This window comes from Convolutriloba macropyga, chromosome 1, assembly GCF_964194025.1.
Source record: "Convolutriloba macropyga chromosome 1, txConMacr16.3, whole genome shotgun sequence".
Lineage (NCBI taxonomy): Eukaryota > Metazoa > Xenacoelomorpha > Acoela > Convolutidae > Convolutriloba > Convolutriloba macropyga.
This window is the reverse complement of record NC_134468.1, coordinates 27,258,670-27,283,467: the sequence shown is the minus strand read 5'-3', so window position 1 is coordinate 27,283,467 and position 24,798 is coordinate 27,258,670. Positions and strand designations below refer to the sequence as shown.

Sequence of the window (24,798 nt, the reverse complement as noted above, 5' to 3'; positions counted from 1 at the left end):
CAATTTGGCGGCTCCATTACCATCATATTATTTGCTCTCAAATCACATGTGCAATAATTACCTCTCTGATTTCTGGGTTGTCCTTTTTCAAAGTGCAAGGGTGAATCATTGATGATTTTGTTGTCGTATTTTTCCACAAACTTAGTCGCATCATCCCATTTCGCAAGGAAGAAAAATGCAAAACGTCCATTAGCTGTCACATTAGACCTCTTTAGTTCAATATTCTCATCAGACAACAGTTTCTTTACACATGCCACAAGAGATCCGTCGAAGAACTTGGTATCGTCTCCTCGGATTGAGGCGAACAGGAATGGCTCAGCGTCAGGATCATCCACACTTTCAGGTGGAACGTCCTCTTTTATACTGACAATGTATTCTATGTAACCAATCAGAGCTTTCTCCAATCGCTTCACCATGTCTGACTGCTCCTCTTCTGTTTCCAGACCAATCACAACCTCCCTAATAACGAAGGGTAACAGCGTAATAATTTAAATAATAGCTTACATTTATCAAAACCGTTTTAATCATTATAATCATTTTTGCTAGATTACATTATGCTGAATCATGACGTCAAATTAGGGGTTGTAAGACTAAAATTAACACCAAGAAGGATCGGCAAGTAAAAACCCGTAAAAGTAAATTTCAAAAGTAAAAAATAATGTTTATCAGAGGTGGGTATCCTCAGTTATCAGAAAGTTTTGCAGATTCGTTTTGTGGACTTCAATTTTGACCATTGCTACATTATCAGAAGTTGACGAGAAATTCGGAGAAAAGCCTTGAGTGAAAAACCAATTTTTCTAAGTAAATACAAGATACAGTTGACCACAAAATCTGCCTTAGGAGCAAAAAATTTGGCTAAATACCAAAATGCCACAGGCTATCAAATTTCAAATTCACTTGACAATCGAAGTAATTAACTCGCCAGTAAAATATCCAGAAGACGGAAAAAATTTACACTCATTTGTCTAGTAAATAACACATATTTCAAAAAATATAAGAACGGTAAACAGTTTTACTATAAAATGAGCCTAAACATTAGCTTCAAAACAGCGAAATACAACCACCGTTACCAAATTCAATTAAAGCATTGTCAAAATGAAACATTTTTTCCGCCGACTAGAAACCAGTTATTTACATTTCACGCGAAAAACCTTTTGTTGGAGCGTCTGAAACGCTCGCTACAAGTAAAAAAAAATAAAGAACATAGCCGGCAGATTTCCAGGCAATAGCCGCGAAACAGACTAATCAGGCCCTCTAGTTTAAAAAAATTCACGAATATGGACAAAAAACATCAACTCAGAAAATAAGATTCTGATTAACATTACACTTAATTCCAAATCAAAACTCAATATCTTTCAAGTAAGAGCCTCATAACTATAGCCTTTTGGTGACCTCTAATCGATATCTTTCACAGTTTAAACTCTCAATTTAGTTTTAAACGTGAAAGTCATTTGTATTGAGTGAGTTAAGTCACGCATGCTAAAAAAACTTATCACACAATTGACCCGAAAACCTGGAAAGGATGCAGTAGAAAATTACATCACGCATACAAACTCTTCCGCAAAGCACATTGAATTCCTGGCGCATGATCAAATGGTCGTAAAAAAAGGAAGACGACGAATTAAAAAACAGCAGCACAGACCTTGACCCAATTCAAAGAATTTTCTTTGACTAAACAGAATAACTATACCTAGAATGAACTATGCATGGATTAGGAAAACCATTTAGAAAACCAGATAAATTGAAGAAAAAAAAATAGTAAAAATCAATGTCAAAATGCCGCATGTGAACAAAAATCCGCTAGCTCGAAAGCGAACTTTGTTCAAACAAAATTGTCTTACTCTACTTTAAAATTAGAGCAAACATCTTTCTCTCTTTCTATCTTCTCACCACTCTAATTTTGTTCAGCATCAAAAAGAAAATCAAGTTATCATGAGCGGCATTGACCATTACACTGTGTTTTAAAACAACTAGATCAATTAAAAACATATAGCCGGAGGACTCCGCAAACAATTTCAAGTAAAAATCCTTTAAGGCAACAGCCAGCTTCTCACCAACAAAAAATCAGTGTACATTAATCAGTCTGAAACAAAAAGGAAAACTTAGGAAAAAACAGAAGGTAATCAAGATGTAATAGTTTTCTAAAAAACCATCTTCAGACGGGGCTCCAAAACAATTATTTGTACAACAAACTGGCCCTTCAGTAAACAAATGACTAACGATAGACAAAGTAACAGAAAATTTACATAGTGTACATGGAAAAGGGCAAACATTTGAAAAACCAAAAAATCAAAATCTTAAAAACCTTAAAAAAATTGGCTACAAAATCTACGTCCCAGCGTAATAAGAAGTGATCAGTAAACACCACTCAAAAAAGGTCTGTTCCATCAGTGACCCACTCAACACAATCAATCAAAATAAGCAAACAGCAAAAACCTAAAAAAACAAATTGTTTATTTCAGTGAAAAACTTCCCCATCTAACATTTACTTGCCTCTTGTTCGAAGAAAGACCAATAGAGTAGTTCTGAAGTGACAAAAGAGCAAGAAAGACTATCGCAAAACATTCAGAAACAGACCAAAGCAAAAAACAATTCAAAAAAGCGAAAAATGGGCAAATATCAAATATTTTTCATTCATTTTCTTTTTGAAAAACAAGTCAAGACTAGCACCAATCATTTAAAAACGTCATCGCAAGTACTAAAAATACCACCAACAAAATCTATAAATACAAAAAAATGAAGGTTGCATAAACAAGCGTCTACAAGTGCAAAGTGACAAAAATAAGCTCAAAGTTGCATTCTGAAGTTTAATATTTGCTTCCCCTGGTTGAAAAGGCTTCCCAACGTGTCATTAGTGGTTCATATAATTTCCAAAAGGACTTACTTGGCCGACAAATAGAGGGTAAACTAAGCATAGCCGGCAAATTGTCGGAAAACAGCCGCGATAGACGCTTGTGGCCTTCCATGGAATTGAAACAACTAAAGAAACAAGATAGACATATTGACCCCCCCGTCATTTAATAGAAAACTACACTAAGAACAAACTTTTGTCGGCCACCAAAGATCATTAAACTTAGAAAATGCCAGAAGTTTCAAAAAATTTAAACATAAACCAACTAATGTTGAAAGAATTGCTCTCGAACGACAGGCGAGGCAATTTAATTCAGGGGCTGTAGACTAGATAATTTTTTAATGGGTGCGAAAAACAGTTGACCAGGTCAGGATTCGAATCATTGACTTCCCGATCCCTAACCAGAAACTCAGCAATCAGTCTCTGATTGTTCCAATTCTGCAATCGATTTTATTTTAGCAAAAAGCTTTACTTCATAGTAAGAACAATAGAGATCAATCAAAAATGAAAAACGAAAGCGTGAAAAGTCACTTGAGAAGTCAAAGAATGTTCTAGAAGAAAAACGCAAAAACGGTCAAGCAAAAAATTCGCATAAAAAGATCAACACGTTTAAAACAATTACTATGAACTTCGAGAAATTAACAATGACATCGCTTTTACATTATAACGCTAACTAGCACTCAAGCTCGTCGAGTTGGTAACTCAACGTAAACTATTGACTAGTATCATTGCAGCGGAAGAAAATTTGTGAAACAGTCATTCAACAGCACTTTCTCAGATTGCCTTTAATGTCAGGTAGACTATTGGTAAACCAGCTTTTCTAATATTGAAACTATAATCGAAATATTGAGTGGGTAAGATGCCACAAAACCTTACAGCATAACCGACTAACGTCGGGCGAATTGCTCTCAAACGACCGGTGAGCGGTTGGCTACGTCAACAGCTAGCCACGGTTTAGTAACCTCAGGGCACTACATCTTTATCCCGTTTCTGAAGACGTAAGTCAAATGGGTCAGAAGAAAAATCGGCCAAGCGAAAAATTGCATGAAAGACAAACAGGGTTAATAAATTTGCTACAAATTGCTTTGGAGAGCAATCAACAATTGTTTCCTAAAAGGTGCCGGTTAGATCAGTTACGATAAAAAACATTTCAACTATAACTAATTGATAATGAGGATCAGAGATGATGACATTACGCAAAAAAGATGATGACATTACGCAAGATATTTATTCACTGTCCCAAGAGATTATCCTGTTTCTCTGTTTCAAGCCAGAAATAGTTTAACAGGCTCATAAAGATTCATACACTTGGAACATACAAATTTTCCTAAAACTTGAAAGTTTAAATTTTATCCAAAAATTACTAAAACTGGAGTCATAAAAAAGCTGATCAGCATCACATTTATTTTAGAAACTATGCAGCAGCTTATTATTAAACCTAGGAGGAGGTTCGAGGGCCTCTGATGCCGGAAAAAAATCGATAACATGAAAAATTGCAAATATTTTAAAAAATAGCTTAAATTCGTGATATTAAAATTTTGAAGAACATTCCATTACATCTCTAAACTATGCAGTAATATAATATCAAACCCAAGAGGAAGCTCCGTGGCCCTTGAGGCCAGAGAAACCTTAGAAATGACAAAAAACTTTAAAAACCTTGAAAATTGAAAGTTTTAAAAAAATTGCTATAAATTGTGATATTAAAAAAATTAAAATTAATCCTTAGCCGACAAAAAATTTCCAGTTAACTTATTATCAAACCCTAACGGAGGCTTTCGGACCTTTGAGGTTCAAAAAATTTGAAAAATGAGAATAAATGTCAAAAAAATGGAAATGGCTAAAAATATAAACAATATGCTAGAATTCGTGATGTTAAAATCTTGCAAGACATTCCATTTAATCTAAAAATTTTTCAGTAACCTATTTTCAAACCCTAGAGGAAGTTCCTTGCCTCTTGAGGCTGAAAAAATCTGAAAAACTACAAAAAATTTAGAAAAAACTTGAAAAAAGCAAGTTTTATCGAAAAATTGTTAAAATTTGCGGCATTAAAAAGTTGAAAAACTATTCCATTGCCATTAAAAATTTGTCAGTAACTTATTATCAAATCCCTTAGGATGTTTTCTGGCCCCTTATTGTTAAAATGTTGAAACCATTCCATTACCACTAGAAACAATGCAGTAACCTATTATCAAACCCTTGAGAAGGTTCTTTGACACCTAGGGCCGATAAAATTCAAAAAATGTCAAAAATTTTCAAAAAGCTTGAAAAAAATTGCAAAAAATAGAAATTTGCGTTTTTAGCAAGCGGTTGATCGTCAATAGCTAGCCACGGAGGGGAGGGGGGTTGTTCACTCGGGACAGATTGGGGGCAAGACGGGGGGTGGTGGGGCAATAGGGGGTGGGGGGGGGGTCAACCGTGGGGGTGTCTACAACCACTAAGAACCGCCCTTCACACCATAAGTATAAGTATAAGTCTCCAAAACAGTTTGAGCTGAAACAGAGCAGAAAGGCTCTAAGAGCACTTAAGGCCCGCTGGGCGCTATCTGTTTATCCCGTTTTAGAGGACGAAAAAACAAAAGAGTCAGACAAAAAATCGGTCAGGCGAAAAATCGCATAAAAAAAGAACGACATGACTAATATAATTGCTACAAACTTCGTTTGAGAGCAATTAAAAACAATTGCAAATTGTAACAACATCTTTGTAAAATTCGTGATATTATGATCTTCAAAGTAAATAGTTTCACAGTCTCGTAGAGATCGATAAATTTGTCACTTGATAACAAATTTCAGAAAATTTTTTTAAAAACTCAAAAATTTATCAAAAAAATTGCCAAAAATCAGAATATTAAAAAGCTGAAAACCTTACCATTGCCCTAGCAACCATGCAGTAACATACTATCAAAGTTGCCTGGCAGCTGAGGCAAAAACAAAAGACAAATAATTTAGCAAAACTTGAAAACAGCAAATTTATCAAAAAAATTTAGCCCTTGACACCTGGGGCTAAAAAAGCTCGAGGGTACCTAGGGCTGAAAAAGGACAAAAGTTTCAAAAACTTGAAATTGTAAAAATTAGTATAAATTTATGAGTTTAAGATTGGAGTGCCAAAACATATAGCTCTTAAAATGACCATAAAAAAAATTACGTCTTGCAAAAGAAATTTATCAACTTTCACAAACCTCAGTTTTAGACTGCTCCAACAAAAATCCAAAAATGATTCAAAAAATGCGAAAAATTGCAATATTTTGGGCTCAAAAACTTCTAAAAATGACCTTTTACACTTGAATCACGGCCTTCCCGATAGCTTCACCACTAAGCACTTGATGGACTACTAAATGCGGCTACGGGACAATAATAAAACTTAATGCCCGCTGAGCTTTACATGTTTATCCAGTTTTGAAAGCTCAAAGTCATGAAAAAAAGGTGAGAAAAGATCTTGAAAAACAATTCTTTGGATTACAAAAAATCACGATGTCCCCAATAATAGCCGCTATTGCTTCGCGGCTATTAAAAATGCTTCAAAACAGCCGTACGTTATCAAAAAAATTTCGGTCGCTTAGCGCAAAATTTTTTCACACGTACTTTTCTTGCAACCTTCCGAAAACCGGTATGAACGAAAATACCACAATTTTCTCTCTTCTGCTCAATTTTGTTCAGTAAAAGAAGCAATTAATTTTTACGAGCGACATAAACTTTTCCATCCTGTTCCAGAACCACTTTTTCAGAATGGAAAAAAGTAGATCGCCATAACTCCTCTTCTAGTCCTAAAATCTGATCACAATTAACTCCTCTTTGAGTCGTAAAAAGGCAGCGCCACAACACAACCCAAGTCTGATCGATTGTATAAGAACTAAACTGACACCAATAAAAATACAGCTTTCGCTTCGCGGACATTAAACATAAACCGACAAATGTCGGGAGAATTGCTCTTGAACGACAGGCGAGGCAATTTAATTCATGGTTTTTAGTATAGAGCAATTTTTCTTTATGGGTAAAAAATTCCTAGACCCTAGCGGGATTCGAACCACTGACCTCCCGATCCATGACCACCCGCACTATCCACTGCGCGAGTCACTTAATTCTCCTATGCTGCAGCCGATTTTATAGTAGCAACAAGCTTTACTTCGGAGCACTAGAGATCACTCAAAAATGATGAACGAAAGCGTGAAAGTCACTTGAGAAGTCAAAGAATGTTCTAGAAGAAAAGCGCAAAAGATAGACATATTGACGCCCCAGTCATTTAATAAACAACTACATTAAGAACAAACTTTTGTCGGCCACCAAAGATCATTAATCTTAGAAAATGTCAGAAGTTTCAAAAAATTTAAACATAAACCAACTAATGTTGGAAGAATTGCTCTCGAACGACAGGTGAGGCAATTTAATTCAGGGGCTGTAGACTAGATAATTTTTCAATGGGTGCAAAAAACAGTTGACCACGTCAGGATTCGAATCATTGACCTCCCGATCCCTAACCAGAAACTCAGCTATCAGTCTCTGATTGTTCCAATTCTGCAATCAATTTTATTTTCGCAAAAAGCTTTACTTCGTAGTGAGAACAATAGAGATCACTCAAAAATGAAGAACGAAAGCGTGAGAAGTCACTTGAGAAGTCAAAGAATGTTCTAGAAGAAAAAAGCAAAAACGGTCAAGCGAAAAATTCGCATAAAAAGATCAACACGTTTAAAACAATTATTATGAACTTCGAGAAATTAACAATGACATCGCTTTTACATTATAACGCTATATAGCACTCGAGTTGGTAACTCAAAGTATACTATTGACTAGTATCATTGCAGCGGAAGAAAGTTTGTGAAACAGTCATTCAACTGCACTTTCTCAGATTGCCTTTAACGTCAGGTAGACTATTGGTAAACCAGCTTTTCTAATATTGAACCTATAATCAAAATATTGAGTGGGTAAGATGCCACAAAATCTTAGAACATAACCGACTAACGTCGGGCGAATTGCTCTCAAACGACCGGCGAGCGGTTGGCTTCGTCAACAGCTAGCCACGGTTCAGGGCACTACATCTTTATCCCGTTTCTGAAGACGTAAGTCAAATGGGTCAGACGAAAAATCGGCCAAGCGAAAAATTGCATAAAAGACAAACAGGGTTAATAAATTTGCTACGAATTGCTTTTGAGAGCAATCAACAATGGTTTCCTAAAAAGTGCCTGTTAGATCAGTTACGATAAAAACATTTCAACTATAACTAATTGATAATGAGGATCAGAGATGATGACATTACGCAAAGAATATGATGACATTACGCAAGATATTAATATCTTAAGAACCAATTCATTGTCCCAAGAGACTATCCTGTAAAAAGAAAAAAGATGTCAACAAATCTAAAATTGCACGTTTTGTCTAAAAATTGCTAAAATTCGTGATGTTAAAATGTTTAAACCTTTCCATTAACACTAGAAACAATGCAGTAACCTATTATCAAACCCTAGAGAAGGTTCTTTGACACCTAGGGCCGATAAAATTCAAAAAATGTCAAAAAATTTTCAAAAAGCTTGAAAAAAATTGCAAAAAATATAAATTTGCGTTTTTAGCAAGCGGTTGTTCGTCAGTAGCTAGCCACGGAGGGGGGTTGTGCACCGGGGGCAGATTGGGGGGCAACACGGGTGGGGGGGGCAATAGGGGGGGTCAACAGTGGGGGTGTCTCCAACCACTAAGAACCGCCCTTCACACCATAAGTATAAGTATAAGTCTCCAAAACAGTTTGAGCTGAAACAGAGCTGAAAGGCTTTAAGAGCACTTAAGACCCGCTGGGCGCTACCTGTTTATCCCAATTTAGAGGACGAAAAGTCAAAAGAGTCAGACGAAAAATCGGTCAGGCGAAAAATCGCATAAAAAAGACCGACATGACTAATATAATTGCTACAAACTTCGTTTGAGAGCAATTAAAAACAATGGCAAATTTTAACATCTTTGTAAAATTCGTGGTATTATGATCTTCAAAGTAAATAGTTTCACAGTCTCGTAGAGATCGATAAATTTAACTTGATAACAAATTTCAGAAATTTTTTTAAAAACTCAAAATTTTATCAAAAAAATTGCCAAAAATCAGGATATTAAAAAGTTGAAAACCTTTCCATTGCCCTAGCAGCCATGCAGTAACATACTAGCAAAGTTGCCTGGCAGCTGAGGCAAAATAAACAAAAGACAAATATTTTTGCAAAACTTGAAAATAGCAAACTTATCAAAAAAAATTTAGCCCTTGACACCTGGGGCTAAAAAAGCTCGAGGGTACCTAGGGCTGAAAAAGGACAAAAGTTTCAAAAACTTGAAATTGTAAAAACTAGTATAAATTTACGAGTTTATGATTGGAGTGCCAAAACATATAGCCCTTAAAATGACCATAAAAAATAATTACGTCTTGCAAAAGAAATTTATCAACTTTCACAAACCTCAGTTTTAGACTGCTCCAACAAAAATCCAAAGATGATTTAAAAAAATGCGAAAAATTGCAATATTTTGTGCTCAAAAACTTCTAAAAATGACCTTTTACACTTGAATCACGGCCTTTCCGATAGCTTCACCACTAACCACTTGATGGACTACTAAATGCGGCTACGGGACACTAATAAAAAACTTGATGCCCGCTGAGCTTTACATGTTTATCCAGTTTTGAAAGCTCAAAGTCATGAAAAAAGGTGTGAAAAGATCTTAAAAAACAATTCTTTGGATTACAAAAAACCACGATGTCCCCAATAATAGCCGCTATCGCTTCGCGGCTATTAAAAATGCTTCAAAAAAGCAGTACGTTAGCAAAAAAATTTCGATCGATGAGAGCAAAATTTTTTTCACACGTACTTTTCTCGCAACCTTCCGAAAACCGGTATGAACGAAAATACCACAATTTTCTCTTCTGCTCAATTTTGTTTAGCAAAAGAAGCAAATAATTTTTACGAGCGACATAAACTTTTCCATCCTGTTTCAGAACCACTTGAATGGCAAAAAGTAGATCGCCATAACTCCTCTTCTAGTCCTAAACTCTGATCACATCTGATCACAATTAACTCCTCTTTGAGTCGTAAAAAGGCAGCGGCACAACACAATCCAAGTCTGATGGATTGCATAAGAACTAAACTGAAACCAATAAAAATACAGCTTTCGCTTCGCGGACATTAAACATAAACCGACAAATGTCGGAAGAATTGCTCTTGAACGACAGGCGAGGCAATTTAATTCATGGTCTTTAGTATAGAGCAATTTTTCTTTATGGGTAAAAAATTTCAGACCCCAGCGGGATTCGAACCACTGACCTCTCGATCCATGACCACCCGCACTATCCACTGCGCGAGTCACTTAATTCTCCTATACTGCAGCCGATTTAATAGTAGCAACAAGCTTTACTTTGGAGCACTAGAGATCACTCAAAAATGATGAACGAAAGCGTGAAAGTCACTTGAGAAGTCAAAGAATGTTCTAGAAGAAAAGCGGAAAAGATAGACATTGACCCCCCAGTCATTTAATAGACAACTACACTTAGAACAAACTTTTGTCGGCCACCAAAGATCATTAAACTTAGAAAATGTCAGAAGTTTCAAAAAATTTAAACATAAACCAACTAATGTTGGAAGAATTGCTCTCGAACGACAGGCGAGGCAATTTAATTCAGGGGCTGTAGACTAGATAGTTTTTTAATGGGTGCAAAAAAACAGTTGACCACGTCAGGATTCGAATCATTGACCTCCCGATCCCTAACCAGAAACTCAGCTATCAGTCACTGATTGTTCCAATTCTGCAATCGATTTTATTTTAGCAAAAGGTTTTACTTCGTAGTAAGAACAATAGAGATCATTCAAAAATGAAGAACGAAAGCGTGAAAAGTCACTTGAGAAGTCAAAGAATGTTCTCGAAGAAAAACGCAAAAACGGTCAAGCGAAAAATTCGCATAAAAAGATCAATACGTTTAAAATAATTACTAAGAACTTCGAGAGAAATTAACAATGACATCGCTTTTACATTATAACGCTACCTAGCACTCAAGCTCGTCGAGTTGGTAACTCAACGTAAACTATTGACTAGTATCATTGCAGCGGAAGAAAGTTTGTGAAACAGTCATTCAACTGCACTTTCTCAGATTGCCTTTAATGTCAGGTAGACTATTGGTGAACCAGCTTTTCTAATTTTGAACCTATAATCGAAATATTGAGTGGGTAAGAACGATGCCACAAAATCTTACAACATAACCGACTAACGTCGGGCGAATTGCTCTCAAACGACCGGCGAGCGGTTGGCTTCGTCAACAGCTAGCCACGGTTTAGTGACCTCAGGGCACTACATCTTTATCCCGTTTCTGAAGACGTAAGTCAAATGGGTCGGACGAAAAATCGGCCAGGCGAAAAATTGCATAAAAGACAAACAGGGTTAATACAAAAATTTGCTACAAATTGCTTTTGAGAGCAATCAACAATGGTTTCCTAAAAGGTGCCTGTTAGATCAGTTACGATAAAAACATTTCAACTATAACTAATTGATAAGAGATGATGACATTACGCGAAGAACATGATGACATTACGCAAGATATTAATATCTTAGGAACCAATTCATTGTCCCAAGAGACTATCCTGTATAAAGAAAAAAGATGTCAAAAAATTTGAAAAAATTGCACGTTTTGTCTAAAAATTGCTAAAATTCGTGATGTTAAAATGTTTAAACCATTCCATTACCACTAGAAACAATGCAGTAACCTATTATCAAACCCTAGAGAAGGTTCTTTGACACCTAGGGCCGATAAAATTCAAAAAATGTCAAAAATTTTCAAAAAGCTTGAAAAAAATTGCAAAAAATATAAATTTGCGTTTTTAGCAAGCGGTTGTTCGTCAGTAGCTAGCCACGGAGGGGGGGGGGGGGTTGTGCACCGGGGGCAGATTGGGGGGCAACACGGGTGGGGGGGCAATAGGGGGGGTCAACAGTGGGGGTGTCTTCAACCACTAAGAACCGCCCTTCACACCATAAGTATAAGTTTAAGCCTCCAAAACAGTTTGAGCTGAAACAGAGCTGAAAGGCTCTAAGAGCACTTAAGGCCCGCTGGGCGCTACCTGTTTATCCCGTTTTGTAGGACGAAAAGTCAAAAGAGTCAGACGAAAAATCGGTCAGGCGAAAAATCGCATAAAAAAAGACCGACATGACTTATATAATTGCTACAAACTTCGTTTGAGAGCAATTAATAAAAACAATTGCAAATTTTAACATCTTTATAAAATTCGTGATATTATGATCTTCAAAGTAAATAGTTTCACAGTCTCGTAGAGATCGATAAATTTGTCACTTGATAACAAATTTCAGAAAATTTTTTTAAAAACTCAAAATTTTATCCAAATAATTGCCAAAAATCAGGATATTAAAAAGTTGAAAACCTTTCCATTGCCCTAGCAGCCATGCAGTAACATACTATCAAAGTTGCCTGGCAGCTGAGGCAAAATAAACAAAAGACAAATATTTTAGCAAAACTTGAAAATAGCAAATTTATCAAAAAAAATTTAGCCCTTGACACCTGGGGCTAAAAAAGCTCGAGGGTACCTAGGGCTGGAAAAGGACAAAAGTTTCAAAAACTTGAAATTGTAAAAACTAGTATAAATTTACGAGTTTATGTTTGGAGTGCCAAAACATATAGCTCTTAAAATGACCATAAAAAATAATTACGTCTTGCAAAAGAAACTTATCAACTTTCACAAACCTGTTTTAGACTGCTCCAACAAAAATCCAAAAATGATTCAGAAAATGCGAAAAATTGCAATATTTTGGGCTCAAAAACTTCTAAAAATGACCTTTTACACTTGAATCACGGCCTTCCCGATAGCTTCACCACTAAGCACTTGATGGACTACTAAATGCGGCTACGGGACACTAATAAAACTTGATGCCCGCTGAGCTTTACATGTTTATCCAGTTTTGAAAGCTCAAAGTCATGAAAAAAAGGTGTGAAAAGATCTTAAAAAACAATTCTTTGGATTACAAAAAACCACTATGTCCCCAATAACAGCCGCTATCGCTTCGCGGCTATTAAAAATGCTTCAAAAAAGCCGTACGTTATCAAAAAAATTTCGGTCGCTTAGCGCAAAATTTTTTTACACGTACTTTTCTCGCAACCTTCCGGAAACCGGTATGAACGAAAATACCACAATTATCTCTCTTCTGCTCAATTTTGTTCAGCAAAAGAAGCAATTAATTTTTACGAGCGACAAACTTTTCCATACTGTTTCCGAACCACTTTTTCAGAATGGAAAAAAGTAGATCGCCATAACTCCTCTTCTAGTCCTAAAATCTGATCACAATTAACTCCTCTTTGAGTCGTAAAAAGGCAGCGCCACAACACAATCCAAGTCTGATGGATTGTATAAGAACTAAACTGACACCAATAAAAATACAGCTTTCGCTTCGCGGACATTAAACATAAACCGACAAATGTCGGAAGAATTGCTCTTGAACGACAGGCGAGGCAATTTAAATCATGATTTTTAGTATAGAGCAATTTTTCTTTATGGGTGCAAAAATCCTCGACCCCAGCGGGATTCGAACCACTGACCTCCCGATCCATGACCACCCGCACTATCCACTGCGCGAGTCACTTAATTCTCCTATGCTGCAGCCGATTTTATATTAGCAACAAGCTTTACTTCTGAGCACTAGAGGTCACTCAAAAATGATGAACGAAAGCGTGAAAAAGTCACATGAGAAGTCAAAGAATATTCTAGAAGAAAAGCGCAAAATTGTCAAGCGAAAAATTTGCATAAAAAAGACACACTGTTACAATAATTGCTATGAACTGCGTTCAGGAACAATTAAGTCTAAATTCTAAGGCAACTATAACATTTAGAAACTTGAGAGAGAACTGCAATAGGGTACTGGTACCATCTGAGCAAGAAGATCGGGGTTGGAGACTTACTTGGAATCTCTGGTTAAATAATGTCGCAGGACATGGTATCCACAGCCCTTCACGTGCTTCATTATCTCCTGTGACATGTCATCGTCGATTCGGAAGAGAGGATTGCTCGGTTTGAAAGACACCATGTGCAACTCAGCTAGACAAAGCAGTACACATTAGGGTTATATAACATTTTACAATTATCAATTTTACAAATGCTGTGAAACTAGACCAAGGTAACTATGCATTATTGCCAGTTGCAAGGTGAAAAAATTAAAAACTGTTGAACCAGAAAAGAAAATGACAAAAGCCAGTTTGTACTTGAGAAAAACACCAAATTCATGAACATCTTCGGTGTTTAACGTCTTTGCATATGAACCTAAAAGCAAAAAAGAAACTCTTCTTTAACTCCTAATGCCAGTTCTTGAAACAAAATTAATCCAAACTAAAAGTATAAAATTTGGCAAATGTCAAAATTATGAAACCCCTTAATAGTGTCCACCAGCTTCAGCTAGTCAAGTTATTTTTTTAAATAATCCATTGATAAATTGTTAGCATCAAAATCCTGCTTCCAATTGAGAGCAATTAAGAGACTGACGAAGTGTGGCGAAATAAGACCAACCTCTTCCAATTCTGCGTTTAACTGCCCATGTAATTCCACTTATCAGTTTGTCATCAAATGTTGAACAGGCCTTCTCAACATCAGCGTCAGAACTGACTTTCAGAAACGCGTGACTAAAACAAAGTCAAAACATCACGAACATCAAAACATCTCCACTCTTACTGAAAATGTTTTCGGTGTTTGCCTCTTACTTTCTGCGTAGACACTGTACATCTAAAATGGTGATGTCGCTATCTTTGAGTGCCTGTTTGATGTCGCCCAGAAGACCTTCATTCAACAACAATGTTCGTCTTTTTGGTGCAACGTATATTTTGTGGTCTTCTTCAATTGTTATTGAGATCTCAGTTTGGGGTAACTCTGGCTTTGGTTCCGGATCGGCAGGTGGTGGCGGTGGGGGCGGGGGTTGGGAGAAGTCCTCGCCAGGATTTCCAACGATCTGCTGAGTGGTCGGTTGCACCATCGCAACGGGGGCTCCGAAAGTCAACGGGTTCTGGTATGTTACATTGTACTGCATATCATAGCTGGCATACATTGCATTGCTTACAGGGTTGTAATTTGCTGGCACAGCCTGTGCATTGTATGTGGTTGTTGGTGTACCATCCAGACCATAGCTGTTAGCAGTTTCAGTGCTGTATGTGGGAACTGATACACTCGCTTCTGCTTGATAGCTCACGGGAGCTGCCATTGCTGCTGAGGCCTCAACTACAGGCTCTGTCGAACTATTAACAGCCACTTCTGGGGGAATAGATGAAGGTTCTTCCTTCAACTAAAACGTAGAGAATTCAAAACGTGTTTGTTATGCCTCCGTTTCTCAATCACATTTAAAAAAAACTGTATACCATGTAAGCAAATGCGAACTCCCTTGTTCCTTGCAAACATTCCTTAATACGAAAAGTCCCTGACTATTATACATCCGATCTACTATCGATAACGTTTATGTATTGTTAACTACATGCTGAGCATAAACAAGTAGAGTCAACATATGCGTTCATACATTAAGTTCCAAACCGTCAAATATCAAAGTTCGCAGAGGCATAAATTTGACAGAAACATCACAGTTACTTCCGTGAGAAGACTTCGTCAAAATCAAGGCTTGAGTGTTTTTTGAAATTAAAAATTAAACACTGTTCGCTAAAAAACTATAGAGCGCAAATGACTAGCATAAAAATTAGCAATACTGAAAATCCAACTGGATTTACTCCCAGAAAATGCTTGTAATTTTTCCTGGCAATAAGAACCATTCAAGCTCTAATCGTCTATTGATATGAAACTCCAAGATTAAGAGAAATTTTTTGCAGACTTTAAAACAGCAAATTGCTATGTATAATTAAATTTTTAAGCTTTTAGATTTGTCGAGGAATAGTAGAAGTAATTGTCTTTAAGACAAATTTTCTTGGTGAATTTCACCTTTAATTGATCGGAGTAAAATGTAGGTTTCCAGATCGATTACAGTTGTCGCATAGAAAGTTTAATTTCCTAGTGCACAAGTTTTGATGATTTCATGTTTTTTCAAAATACTCCCAGTAGAATTTTGTCAGATCTAATTCGGACACGCCATAGAGAGGGAGCGAGAGTTCTTGGAACCTTTCTGGTGACTCGGTTAAAAGGTTGAGCTATGAGTATGATGATGTTTGAATTTCAGGGAGATGCAGGGTAGGGTTTATGACATATCTTCCTTCCACTATTGCGATAAGTAACAGAAAATTGTGCATTTCAATAAAAAGTAATAAAGGTAGTAACTTCAGCTCATTCGTGTAGTCAACGTTTAGTGCGAGGATCCATGTTGTACTCCTATTCTCTAAATCTTTGAGGTTACTTTTGCTGTGATCTGATACTACGGAGACCTAGACAGCAATCGTCATGACATACCCTATATTGTGCAGCTAATTTTGCTGTTACTTGAGTTCGGTGGCGGCTTTCGTTTCAGGTCATGGAGAACAGACATGGCTTTTATAATCTGTTGGAAGTGTTCTCGTTCCAGGTAACACTTGTTGTTATGATTAGACTCAATTCTTTCTTTTTCAACGACTCCTAGTTAACAATCTGTTGCAAGCTTCGTTTGGAATTGATTAGTGTCCATTTTTGATGATCAGTCTCATTCATTTTCCAGTGCATCATTCAGTCAGCTTCCCTGAGCTGTTCATTTCCAGCCAAAAACAGAAAGGGATATATTTGGCTTCAAATGCTCTGTTACTTCTCAAAAAAACATACTTACTTTCTGGATACAATAGTCATAAATTTATATATTTCTCGGGAGTAAAGGTGAAGAGCAAGTGAAATATCGACATAAATAAGCCAATTTTGGGGGTTACTTTAATAAACTTCCAAACATCCGTCTCGTACTTTCCAACAAATAGTTGGATAAAAATATGAGGTCCAGTACTTGAAGGTTAAAACATATGGGTAAAAAAATATTCTTCCAAAGTAACTCGCAATAAATCTGTTGCCAAATGTCCATCTAAAGCAACGTGTTTGAATACTGTTAATCTTCATCAATGAAGCATCAGCGTGCTATACTTGACTTCCATACAATCAAATCGCTAAAACGTAACGAAATAAACTATACTTGACACTTCTATCAGTATTGAACGAAATTAAACTCCTGAGACAAAAAAGCTGGTCTATAAGACACAAACTTGATTTCAGCATGACCATTGGAGTTTCTTATCAATTATTGTATATAGGTCGTTATACGAGCCAACCGTTCCAATATAAAATACCAAAGAATTAAAGCCGGGTTCACAAAACATGTAAACACAATAGACTTCATTTTCAGGCTTTTAACTATTATCCCATTATCAAGATCCCAACGCTGTAGTCCAGCTAGATCTTCATTAAAACTCAAGGACTCAAACAACATTTTCAGATCGGCAAAAAGATAATGAGGACAGTCTAAAAAAATAGGTAAATCATTCAAAAAATTAGGAAAAGGAGAGGGACGAGAACAGAAACCCGAGGAACTCCACTGAGAACTGTAGGGATTCTGAAAAAACATCAGCGATATGAATCCTTTGGGAAAAATCAATTACGTAAGAAAAAAACAGGGACAAAAACGTGTCATCAAACCCATACATTCTAGTTAATGAATGAAAATAGTATGAGGAAAATTGTCGAATACATTCAGAGAGATAGACGGTATAAAGACAATAATAACCATAAACTTTCAGCAAATAGTGTCTATATAATCTATCAATTGGGTAATCAGGCTTTTTCTGTATTGGAAGCCAAACTGTTTGGGAAAGTGGTGTCTCGCATTCTGATGAAAAAATTCAAAAAGTAGCCTCTGAAAAATAAGGGAAATATTAGGAAACAAATTAACAGGGCGATAATTCTCAAATTTTTTCTTGCCTTTTATGAATAGGATGAAAAAAAAGCAAAGTTTTCCATTGAAAGGAAAATAGAAACGTAAAAATGAAAGGGGGATGCAAAAACAGCAGGACCGTTGCTAAGCAGTTGTCCAGTAAACCGTCACACGACTTATACCTCGCTGTTTTGGTACCACATGAGGCCTTGTAATTTCATTGAAATAACAGATGCATGAAAATCTTCCAGGAATAGAAAAGGCCCAGTCGAAACAAAAGAAATCAAAATGCTTCTCGTTTAAATTGGATGAGAAAAAACATATTGAAGCGTTTGCTATTTGAGAGTTCAACAAATAACAAACAGATTGAGAAGCATAGGAGCAAGATCTGTCATTTCGGGACGAAACATTGAAACGGTTGAATAGGGAGAAGGTGCTGTCATGTATAGAATCATCAAGTCAGGTCTCGGTCAGAAAGACATCTACATGGTTATCGATGCATAAGTTCGCCAACTTAGTGCGCTTTTCAATAGCAGATATTTTACGAAAAATTAAGAGAACAGTAAGAGTGGTATAGTAGTCAATTACACTTGGGAGTAGGAGCAGGTAAGGCTCGAAGTTGCAATACAATATCTTCATGCGCCTCCTTTATTTTGATCTCCTTAGCCAAGTAGAATAACATCAGATTGCGAATACATAAATTTTTCCTTTCGAAACCAGACTCAATGAGTTTGTATCTAACATACAAAAACTTCTTTTCGAGAGCCTTCTTCCACTGAAGTTTTGGTACATGCAACTCAAAAATACCCTACCACCAATTCGTTCTTCGAAGTTTCCCCAAGAGGGCGAAGCTTCGATTGTTTGAAGAGTCTGTACTGCCACCCAGTCAAACATCCAGAATATCTTTCACAGGGGCAGATATTTTTCTAAAGACTGCTGAATTGCATTTTTATCACTCTGCTTGGATTGTAAGTTGTTTTCAAAAGTATTTATTGAAAAGACAAGTTCTTTTCGCATTATTGTCAAACTTATTCTCAGATAAATTTTCACAACGCTAGACCAATCATGTTTGACTGGGCCAACAGTTTAAATACTGTCGCAGATCTCATTGATAGTGATAAAAATATAATCAAATTTGTCTTGTGTTGAAGCTGACTAACGCATTCCAGTAAAATACAATCTTTATTCAATTTGTCTTCACTCCTAGGATAACAACTGGGTTTTACACATTTGGTCTCGCTAACATCCTCAAAAGAATCGGATTGGGAGCCACCACTGCGCCCACCCAGATTAGAAGTCATTATTTATAAAAGTCCACCGTAATCAGTAACTTAAGAACAAAAAATAACGTAATACTTAAGCAATTGGTAATTTGGGTCTTGGGTGAGCTGCTTTAGTTTTGTATTGAATCTCGATCTCACCGATCCATAAATCGGATCTCCAAAATCCCCAGAGCTCAAAGGCTTTTCAGCTCTAAACCCATTCGTCAAACAGTTAACTGAAATACTGCTAATTGAACAGCAAACAAATTTGCTATTTAATAAATCACAGAAATTAGGTGAGAAATAGCGATGTCAACGTTATCTTTTTTAACAGCTTTAGTACACATGACCACCCAGAAGACTTCGCGAAGTGTTAGCTTTCTTCAAAACTACTGAAAAAAATTAAAAGGCTGCTAAAGATCCCCGACTGTTGGAAAGATGCAGCAGTGACACCTATCTAAAAGAAATGCCACAGAATTGGAGTAAAAAGTAAACCAGTTCCATGACATTGAGGTTTTGGAAAAGTGCATCTAGCGGCCACTCTACAAACACTTCAGCAGTTACTTTACAAAAACAACATAGTTTTGTAACAACATAGCAGGCAGATTGCCAGAAAATAGCCGCAATAGCTTCGTAGATCTGCAGTCTCAAAAAACAGTAAAGAGACCAAACAATTCGTCCTTTCATTGAAGGCTGCTGTGTTATATTTTGATTAAAAATCTGTATAAGTTTTGCTGCCTCTATTAGCTGCTCTCTAATAACATCCATTTAGAGTGACACAAAACCAATTGACCTTGTCTCTTTGAATTGCGAGGTAAGTCAAGAATGACCAAAAATTTAATCACACAAATGAACAAGAGCGAAAAATGAGGTCACGCACGCACTGCAGTTGAAATTCCGGAAGCGACTCGAAGCGTCAAAACTTCACAAAAAACCGTAATTGCAGCTGATGCTATTACGTTTTGTATTATATCATTAGATCGTTATCTCCTCAGGTCTGTTCTAAAAATAGGTGAAATTTAAACCACTGTCACCAAGAGAAACAAAATGCAGCAAATATTTTTATTTTTGAAAACGTTTGTTAACGTTATAAAAATCCGAAATAAATAGGATGGTCAAAATACTGATAGGCTGAAAGAAGCTGACAGAGCTATCAATTGCCCTCAAATACTTCATGATTGTAATCTCAAAAAGATCGCGAAAGGGCAGATATTAATCTTAGAAACTCAATTAAATTTTTCGAAGAATGCACAAATTTACGAATCAGAAAACCCCTACAATAAAATATCTTATCACTGCAACTAAGACAAACACAACATACACTTCTTCATTGTTGTATAAATTCTAGACATTACTTCCTACTCTTTCAAAAATTGAATTAATAGAAAAGACATAAGCAACAGAATAAAATTCAGAAGGCAAAAATTGTTTAAAAACAATACCAAGGCCGGAAGATAATTGCAAAAAATAGTAATAAGTAAACATTGTGTAAACGGCTTTCTAGCAAACTCTCAGTACTGCCTTATTGTGAATGAAACGAATTGCAAACCAAAGAAATGAAAATCTAAGACAAAGCCGCAAACAATCAATTTTTAATAACCAAAAAAATCAATCAAAGGAATTGAAATGTGGGTGCCAGGACAAAGCTAGAATGATACAAACTAGAATGTAAAGATTATAAACACAATGTAAGGAACATCGTAACAAAAAGACATTCTTGATTCTTGAAAGAGAAAAATCAAATTAAAATTAAGAAAAACGAATAGATTTCATTGTACAGCATTCGAGAAATAGAAAAGACAAGGAGTCATCCGAGACAAAGATCCATCTTCCTATACACTACAGAAAAAGAATTCAAACAAACATTGAAATATTCGCAAAAAAATGGTCAAAAAAATTTTTTTGACTTCATTTATGAAAAAAAAATTTAACTGTTTTTTTCCGAAAAATTAATCCCAAAAAAGATTGAATTTTATTTAAACAACATTAAAGTCCCTCGTGTTGCACAAAAAGACCACTTCTAGTAATTAAAATCAAAATACAAAAAAAACTGAAAAAAATGGAAACAAATTAACAAAATCGGAGTAGTAAATGTACAATTTTATAAAAAACAAATTTACATCGAGGTAGAAAGAGGCGTTGAGTATAAGAATTATCAAAAGGAAGCTGCCATATTAACTGATTTTTGACAAAAAGACGGCTGAAAGATCCAAAATAAAGAAATTAATAAAAAGCCGAAAATTAACAAAAAATCAAGAAATGTGCCAATTTTGGACTTCAAACGCATTTTCAGGCTCTACAAAACTCTGTGGTATCAATTTCTGAGGATTACATTTCAATATAGCATCGAATAAATTTGTTTCTACAACAATTAAAATAAAAAACAATTAAAAAAAAACATAGCCGGCAGATTGCCGGAATAGCTGCGAAAGAATAGACCTGCGTGCCGTATAATCGAGATAGAAACGATACAGACCTAAATTGAAAAAAAAATTGACGCCACTCAGAAAGCCGGTAAAAAACATTCAGCGATAAATTAAAAAAGTTCGTTAAAATTCATCTCACAGAAGCCTCTTATTAGGGACCTTTACTGCACATATGAGTTCCTTTGACCGTAAACAATTACAAATTAAACTTAAGTTTTAAAGTGCAAAAGTCATTTTATTGAGTGAGGTAAGTCACTTGTGATCAAAATCTAATCACGCAAAAAACTTTTGTTAAAGAGAATGAGAAATGACGTCACGCGCGCAAACGCCGTTGCTGTGTGAACAAATGTAAAACGAAAGAGCGTCAGACGACGAAACAAAAAAACATAACAGGACAAGACCTGACGATTCAAAAACTTTTGATTCACTAAACAAACAACTAGACCTAGAATAGACAGAAGTGGTGGGATTCTTGACCATGTTATAGCGTCAAACAATATTTCAATGAATGTTAAATCGAGTACCTTCATTAGTTCTTCGGACCATTCGTTTACTTGCTTCCCGCTCAACAGCGTAAAACAACGCAAATCTCAACACATTTTGATGTAAACAAATTGGAAGAACAAATGTAAAACGAAAGAGCATCAGACGACGAAACAAACCAAGTGCACTGCAAAATAGCTCCGCTCAGCTTAAAGCTTCGCAGCTATAAAAACAAAACTACAAGCAAAAAACAAAACTACTAGCGTCCGTGTTGTTTGCTGCCTAGATCAACTACATAGAAAACCGGAAGCAGTTCATGAGAGGACAACAGAATCTCTAGGGCTCTGGACCTTAGCAGTGATGTGCGGCAAGGGCTTATCTCTGCCTTCATTATTGAATTGCTGGATGTTCTGACGTTTTCCGATCTAACACTTTTTGCTGATAATTTCAAACAAATTCGATAGTTAACTGGATCAAAATAAACAAAATGGAGCTAGCCATGCATACGTGCAGCAAAGTTACCTTCACAGGAAAAGATCAAGGCTTCAAGTTGATGGGGAAAAACTGCAGTAGAGTGAAAGACCTTGGCGTCCAGGTGTCAAGTGACATATGCTGGAGAAATCATTTAGAAGAACCGCTGAGGAAAGCTAACAGTTTTGTATTTCATCAGAAGGAATGCAACACTTTTAGAGAAAATAAATGTTAAACTTTGCCTTGACAAGTCACTGATCCTGCCTGTCTTTCTCTATGGGGGTTCGTCGTTTCACCATCGCAGGCAGACCTACAACTGAGGTGCTTCCAGAAAACAACCCTGAAATGGATAACTGGAAACAAACAAGCCAAATAGGACGACAAACTGCGACTCCTGGATCTGAGGCCACTTCCAATGTTTCTCCAACAGGGAATTGCCAACACAGGGAATCACCGGGAATACAGGGAATCTCCAACACTAGCCTCAAACTAAGAAGCCCACCATCGTAAGAGAACAATGGTACAAGATTCGTTTCAAAAATGACCAGAAATCAAGGTACTTTGTCAAAATTGAAAATTTGCTGCTCAAAATGATTGATGCTCACTTACTTTTGATGTTTACTATATTCTTAAGACACCTACAGAAAAAATTCCCAACCTGATTTGTGTCTGCGTTCTCAGCCAAATTCCCATCTGTAATGTCGTTTGATCCATTGGCTTCAGAATGATTTCCATTTTTGTGTTCAGTCTTTACTTCCACATCCTCTACAGTGGCCATATCTGGCTCTGTGTCATCTTTAGATTTCTTTGACCGCGGAGACTTTGAACTAGCCTTTCTTTTTGTAGCGGGCATAATATTTCTGAAAATTGTCAAATGAAAATGATACTAGTTATTGAGAGTCTCGGTAGGTTATATGATAAAAACAAACCATCCCTATTACTGGGTCCACATTGGTTGGATCGGCGTCCCTCTCAATCTAAGAGAAACTAAGAACATACACTCCTCGTTAACAAAAGCAAACGTTTAGATTGCAGACTAAATCCACAAAAAACTAGCTATTCTGAATATTCAGCCTAATTGTTGTGATAAACTTATTAAATAGTCTCCAAGTGCACCCGGGAGGCTATTTAATTGTTTCAGCTCTTGATGTTTGTTATTTACTGTGGTATCAGAGGCCGGACTTTGTTTCGGCAGCCCCAGTTACCGGGAATTTCAGATTCCGGCGGAAAAATTTATACGAGAATTATCTCAGATTCCATATTTGTTATCAAGCATTAGGCGAGAGTTTTCCGCATCTGCTTGATTGTTTCCCTACGTTTTTAGCTATCCTAAATATTTTTCTTAGTCAATTATTTGGTGTGAATGTTCTCCACATGTTTGACTAATTAGTTTAGGCCCCTAGCGGCCACGTCTTTTAGTCCCCCTTTTATCCCAAGTTAGAATGTTGCCCCCACCACCGTCCGAACCTCTCTGCAATATTTGTTAAATCACTCACGAGCACATTTTAAAATGCCGAAAGTCTGCAGTGCCAGGAGTCAAAATGCCAGAAGTCAGTACTTAGCCAGAATTCGAATTCCGTTGACTTTTGTCATTTTAACACGTGCGCGTGAGGAGAAAGTTGAGTTTCCTGATTTCTGGCCTGAAAACGTTACGGTGTCAAGACTCTACTTGAATAAGCCGCCCGTGATTGGCTAGAAAAGTCGATCAAAATTGACTACTAGCCAGTCCTCTAATAAAACAAAGCTCGACGAAACAAACATCTACCGAAATAAACATTTATCTACATAATGTACCCTCTGTCAGGAAAACGAAAGATGTAAATGTCCTCTTGGAAGTAAATGAAATTAGTTTGGGAGTATTTATAGAATCGTCGATTACAAACAACTCAGAGGACGTTTGATTTTATTCTAAAGTAGTTGTCCCCCTGGGTTTCTTTTCTATAGTGCATCAAGGGTTAATAAAAGAGGAGGTCGAATTTGCCTCGTCTACAGATAAGTTATCCATTTGGAAAATTTTGAAAAGTTTACCTCTGAAATTTTTGAATGCTGCTATGCCTCTTAAACAGTTGGGGCTAGTAGTTATTTATTAATCGCTGTTTATCAACCACCTGATTATATAATAAATCGTTCATTGATCACTTCACTATACTTTTTGAAGAGAAAAGACTGCAATTCGACCAGATTTTTCTCCCGGTTGATTTTAATTTTTCACTGAATGTGAATAATGACGGATCGAAAATGTGGAAATTATTTTTTGAAGAATTGGGCCCGACTCAGCACCTGTTCGAGAAAAAGCATAGAAGTGGTGGGATTCTTGACAATGTTATAGCGTCAAACAATAATTCAATGAATGTTAAATCGAGTGCATTCATTAGTTCTTCGGACCATTCGTTTACTTGCTTCTCGCTCAACAGTGTAAAACAACGCAAATCTCAAATCTCAACACAATTTGATGTAAACCAATTGGAAGAACAAATGTAAAACGAAAGAGCATCAGACGA

General features: G+C 36.4%; 1 protein-coding gene across 1 annotated transcript in view; it reads right to left on the bottom strand.

The window, feature by feature from the left end:
• Positions 1–23,189, bottom strand: part of LOC142337436 (uncharacterized) — a 40,029-nt gene extending 16,840 nt beyond the window's left edge. The window contains exons 1-5 of the mRNA XM_075386664.1: positions 22,956–23,189; positions 14,546–15,120; positions 14,355–14,467; positions 13,754–13,889; positions 62–459 (exon numbers count right to left, since the gene is read on the bottom strand). Of these exons, the coding sequence (XP_075242779.1) occupies positions 62–459; positions 13,754–13,889; positions 14,355–14,467; positions 14,546–15,120; positions 22,956–23,150 (1,417 nt within the window). The 5' untranslated portion in view covers positions 23,151–23,189. The remainder of the gene's footprint in view (positions 1–61; positions 460–13,753; positions 13,890–14,354; positions 14,468–14,545; positions 15,121–22,955) is intronic.
• Positions 23,190–24,798: the final 1,609 nt, after the last annotated feature.